We start from the raw sequence: 6,014 nt of genomic DNA, 5'->3' as shown, positions 1-6,014 counted from the left end.
AATTTTTGAATTTAAAAAAAAGCTGTAAAAACTGCTTGTTGATTTTTTCTTTATTTTTGTAGTGTTTGCAATTTTTCTTTTTTCTTTTTAGATTTTAAATTAATTTAGCAATTATTAAATTATCTTTTTTTGTAGTGCTGACACGTAGGCGGTTTTTCTTCTCCTTTTATATATAGATAGATTACCGCAAAAATATTGAATGACAATTAAAAGTTGGTATCATTATATTAAATTTCTTTAAAATATTTAACACAATTATGCTATATTGCTGTTAAATCTGGTAGTGTTTGCCCCTGCATGGGACTATAAATATTCGGAACAAAAAAAAAAAGGATATTCTGGAATTGAAAAATACCACCGCGCTTGGTGAGCATATATCCATTAGTAAAATGATCGAAACGAATAATAATTGAAGATAAATTAAACCATAAAAATCAATTCTTGACACCCAAAATTGTTTAATTTCATCTATTTTACATCAGATCCCTTGGTTTTCGTCGTCGATTCCAATTATTTCAGTATAATTTTCATGGAGGCTGGTACAACTATTATGCAGCAGGTACAAATCAGTGAAGCAGTATTGGAAAAACATGTTTACTCTGTTTGGGCTCTGCCGAGGGAGGATGTGAGAGTTAGGGTCAAAAAGTTGATGGAGGGTCTCCGATCGGAGTTTGGTGGGCCCCAGTTTGAACCTCACGTGACCGTCATCGGAGCTATTCGGTTGACGGAGGCCGAGGCACGTGACAGGTTCAAAAAAGCTTGTGAGACAGTGAAAGCTTATAGTGCTACAGTGGAGAAAATTGATACTGGCACTTTCTATTATCAGTGTGTATATCTTTTGCTTCACCCAACCCCTGAGGTAAAATTTTACAACTTCTTGACTGGTTTTAGGTTTTTATTGGTTGATTTTGTACTGTTCTTGGTAATTTCAAATGCCTAGTTTTTATTTTCAAAAAGTGAAATTAAGAAAAATGTTGGTATTTTGACCTGGTTTGATGAAAAATGTTGTATGTTTTTTTCAACTTGTGTGCTGGTAATTTGTTCAATGGCTTGTTAAATATTTGATGTCGAAAATGGTTGATCTTTTGGCTAATGGGAGCTTAAACAAAGAATACAAGGAAATGGGGAATTTTGCAATCAACAATGTGGATTATTTAGTAAGATAACCTGTGTACGTACTGAAATGTATCTAATCGTAATGTGTATAATTGCATAGATATTTGGAATGTCAATAGGGCTGCCTAGAGTCACTAGAATGACGGAAGTTAGTGCATAAGAAATGAAAAGTCATTGCTTCGGATGTGAAAGCTCTGAACTTTTCATCTAAGAAGAGAGATCAGAACTTGTAGTTGAGCGTACGAACTGGGGTGCTAGTTAAAATCTACTTAAAACGTCAGTCGTATGATCATGAAGCAATTTTCTACCTTCTGGTCTCGTAATAATAAATAATTCATATATGGTATTTATATGTGCTTAATCTAGTATATGAAAATTGCTAGTTGGATTGAGTGTTCATTGTCTACACTTGCTATCGCCTGGATAGAAATCAATTGGACACAAAGGGTATTATTGCACGGGTTTGGAGCAATAGAGGTCAAATACATTAGTGTAACTGAAAGCATTTCTTTTGAGATGGTATGATGATACTATAAATTGCAGTGGCCAAAGCAGAATACATTTCCATATTGGTAGCTTTCTTTTCTGATCTCTTCACCCTTTATTGTGAAAACACCCTGATTATGTAGTGAAAGCTTTTGCTTGAAGGACAGAATAAAGAGAGAAGAAAGTGAGGAAGTATACACGAGATAATAATGAAGATTAGACTGTTCTTCATTAAAAATATAATGCATTAGCGATATGAGATTCATTGTCATTGGCAATAAGCCTAAGCTTGGGATCTAGACGACTGAAGAGAACTGGAAAGTTGCAAAAACTTCCTTCTCTGTTTGTTCTGTATTGGAAAGGAGGGAGATGAAAGAACCAATTCACTTTTCCCTTGAGCCTACATACCTACTTCCCTGAGAAAGATGAGCTGAAAAAGTTTCGGTCACATCCTTATTTTCTTTCAACTTTCACCTCTATCTTGCCTCCTCATATTTTCCCTTTTGTGTCTGTTCCATTTTCTTATTTCGTAGAAAGGTAAGTTTGTGTGTTAGAAATGATAGCAAAGTATGAGGAGAGACTGAAACATGGAAGTGTAATGAAACTTTTCCTTAAGAGATGCCAAAGGCTTACATTTTTGTCACATTCCCTAGGAAATGAAGGCAAGTCGACTAAAAATGTCCGTGTAGAGTTTCTAAATTGGAAGCAATGCCTGATAAGGCAGTCGAACAGGCTTTGAGACTCATTCAAAATGCTAAGTTCCCTGAGTCAGTTATGTAGAGCGAAGTATCATTGGGTTAACGCTTTTGTAGGTGGTTTATAGCCTTGTGCACACTTTAAGTTTCGAATTGTTAGCTCTATACCCCTGAACACCCTATACATGCTTTACACCTTAGATTTTCTTCCTTGAGCATCCTCCTTTTTCATTTTCTTTGAATTAGTTGGGTATTACTTATATATGGTAATATCTTCTCTTTTCCTGAAATTCAAAATTTGGTAACAAGTATGTTATCATGTACATATATCATTATGTCTAGATACTTCAATTTATTTCATACATTTTTTTGGTTGGAGAAGCAGTCTTACTTATCCACCATGTTATGTTGAGTTAAAAAAAATAAGTTCAGAAGCAGTCTTATGCTTTACCATGCTCCGTTTGTGTACAAATTTTGGTGCAATTGCTGACATCAGTGACCTGATATCTGTTCTCCTCTTCCAGGTTGTGGAAGCAAGTGCTCTCTGCTGCAGTCACTTTGGTTACAACAGATCAGGATGTAAGATAAATATTCTTTCTTTAGATTTTGTGCCCCATTCAGCTTCTAGTCACAAAAAGTGTATTTCCCTTTGTTATCTTTTTTTGAGTACAACGACTACAACTATGCCTCAGTCCAAAACAAGTTGTGGATTATCTTTTCCTAGATGCCTTTTGAATTATAGAACTTAGAATATGGAGACAACGCTCATCCCTTTTTAATTTCACCGAAGATTGCACTGTACTACTCGGTAAGCTTACGCAAACAGATCTTGAACTTCCTAAGTAGTAACAAAAAAAGCTGCCCCCTGCTTTCTATTTCCCTCCTCAATTTGCTTACAGTCCTTCACTTCTGTAGTAAAGCCGTCTTTCAAGCTCTCCTTCCCACCTTATTTTCTGCCTCCTTGCCCCACTCTCCATCATATTCCCCCACCCCGTGAATGAACTGCTTAGCTTTGAGATAGCAAAAGGAAGCTCATTGGATATTTAACAGAGAGAACATGTCAAATATTAAAACCATAATTCAAAAGCACCTATGCTAGTCTACCATTTGTGTCCACTTACTCCTTAAAAACGCTGATTCTTTAGGGTGATTTCAGGAAAAGTTATTCACTCCCGCCTTGCCCCCTTGTTTGATTTTCTTTCAACATTTTATTTTGCCTAACAGTGTCATATGGGCTAGATTTTCTGTGGCTGATTATCTTACTTTCGTGATCGTGCAGCATATATGCCACATTTGAGCCTTCTTTACGGAGATTTAACCGATGAAGAAAAGAAGAAAGCTCAAGAAAAGGCTTATATCCTAGACGAAGGCATTTCCAGCTTGAGCTTCCCGATATCTCATCTTGCATTGTGTAAAACAGACACTGATGACAAAAGCTGCAAATCATGGGAGACGGTGGAGGAGTGCTCTCTTCAGCCCTAAGTAGCATTCTAAAAGCTAATAACTCGTTGGCCATGAGCCAAATCTCATCTTGTTTACATTTTTACCTTACACACCTTCAACTGCAGCTGCAAGGTTGAACTTTGCTAGACTTGTACTATTACTCTTTTTATGTGCCATAAATAAAAACCTTTAGTACTATTGGCATTTCCTTTATATGCGTTTAACTAGAACAGGCAAAACAGAGGGGCAACAACATAACAAACTCAGTATAATTTCACAGGTGGAGTCGGAGAAGAATAGAATATACACAACAGACTTTACCCTATCTCATGGAGATAGAAGGATTGTTTCTACAAGACGTAATAAATATTAGAAGAAGCATTACATAACATTCAACAAAATAATGTGATTATCAAAATACAAAAAATAATAACGCAAAAACCAAAACTCAAGAAACAATCAGTAATAATTGCAAGACAAAGAAACTATGTTGAGTACTAAAGGAGAAACAGGTAAGGGGCACTAAACTATCGTCTATCACAAAGCCTGTACAGCTAGAAAGCGAGACAATCATGCTTAACTACCAATACTAGTCGTCTACTCTAATCCATGACAAACATATTCAAAGAACATTCAAGATTCTTCAACACTTAACATCTGATTTTTTATTCAACAAGTCTCCAACAATTCCCACTTGCTAGTGGTACATTGAACAGCGGGAATAAGTTAAAATACACGAAGTTTTAGGAAATCGAAATGTAATTCGATTATTATTTTTTGGTCAATTTTCATTTTTAGCATACACATTCTTTTTACAAATTACTCTTTCGTATTAGTGAAAGAAATAAGTAACAGAGACATGTAATTTATAAGATAAGACTTGAAAAAAATATTTTTCATGAAAAAACAAAATAATTATATTTTCCTTAATAGACGTAGATAGATAAGTAATGAAAGTCGAATTCAAGATAATTAAGTGAACAATAGATATATAAAAACTATAAAGAAAAGAATAGTTCTTCAAGTTCAACTTGTACAACTGCAAATAGTCATGCTAATAATTAAATGCATGTGAATTATTAAAATGGCTTTTAAGCTTAGTTATGACTTTATGATATGGATGAATATTAGCTAGCCATTGATTTTTTCTTCAATGTCAACTTGATTTTTATTCAACCTGACCAGCTAGTAAACAAGACGGTATATACCTTCAATAAACTTTTTGTTGAAATATTCAAAATTATGTAGGTGAATAACTGCACATACGAATATACCAAGGATATCGTACAATAATAAAAAAAAACAAATACTCCTAGTGCCATAGTATATGATAAGGATAAAATAGAAATTGCAAAACTGGGACCACCTGAAATATAAAAGAGATGTGTATTAACTAGTAAGCATGGTCAATCATCCAAATCTACTCCTATATAATTTGTCGTAAGAAAATATAAATTGATAAGATTATCTCAAATTAAAAAAACATTATAAAATGAGAATAGATAATAATAACATAGTCGATATATATTACAAATGGACATGATTGATTTTCATTTTGAACATAAATATCGTGTTTTCTTTTACTATTTTCGTTTCAATTTATGTTACATGTGGTATCTGTTTGAAGGACAAACTTTTTAATTCAAATTGCAAATGATTATATTAATTTTCACTTATTCAAACAGTAAGGTCCAAATTTCAAAATTGGGGGTTAGAATTTGCAAGGGCAGTAGAGCGCGTGGGGTATGGAACAAATAATATATTATGTCACAGTCATTAATTTGGCTGCCAATGAGTTGTAAAATAAAGTTGCACTTTGTTATTGTATCCTGTGCCAACTCAAACATCAAAATAACGTGTCTTTATGGTCTGACGTTCGAATTGTAACACTAACCTCTAATTGAGTTCAAGCTTTACATTTTGTTCGATTGGTGTTAAAAAAGAATTTTTAAAAAATTGTACATTGATGATTAATAAAATGAGTGATCTCTGTATAAAATTTGAATAATTCTTTTCTTTGTGTTAGATTTTAAAATGTAAGTTAGGTTCAAGATCTAGTTTTACATAATATTAGAATGCAAGCGTCAAAGCTATTTATATCCGTAAAAATTATGGTTCCAAGGATCTCTTATGAACAAGATCCTAATTTGTGAAAGTGAGGAAACTATTAGAGGACTAAATTATCTAATAAAAAGACCTTGTGAAGTGCACGAAATAAAAAGTGCTAAGAAAAATATAAAGAGAACTCTTTTATATCATTACCGAAAGTATTTC

General features: G+C 33.6%; 1 protein-coding gene across 1 annotated transcript; it reads left to right on the top strand.

The window, feature by feature from the left end:
* The first annotated feature begins 326 nt into the window (after window positions 1-326).
* On the top strand, window positions 327-3,938 carry LOC102587421 (cyclic phosphodiesterase). The gene is made up of 3 exons (XM_006358009.2): window positions 327-859; window positions 2,822-2,876; window positions 3,577-3,938. The coding sequence occupies exons 1-3, from the start codon at window positions 530-532 to the stop codon at window positions 3,777-3,779; spliced, it is 588 nt and encodes a 195-aa protein (XP_006358071.1). The 5' UTR covers window positions 327-529; the 3' UTR covers window positions 3,780-3,938.
* The last annotated feature ends 2,076 nt before the right edge of the window (window positions 3,939-6,014 follow it).

The sequence above is a fragment of the Solanum tuberosum genome, unplaced genomic scaffold (genome assembly GCF_000226075.1).
Source record: "Solanum tuberosum cultivar DM 1-3 516 R44 unplaced genomic scaffold, SolTub_3.0 scf00265, whole genome shotgun sequence".
Lineage (NCBI taxonomy): Eukaryota > Viridiplantae > Streptophyta > Magnoliopsida > Solanales > Solanaceae > Solanum > Solanum tuberosum.
Note: the sequence above shows the minus strand (reverse complement) of the source record. Positions and strands in the feature narration are given on the sequence as shown.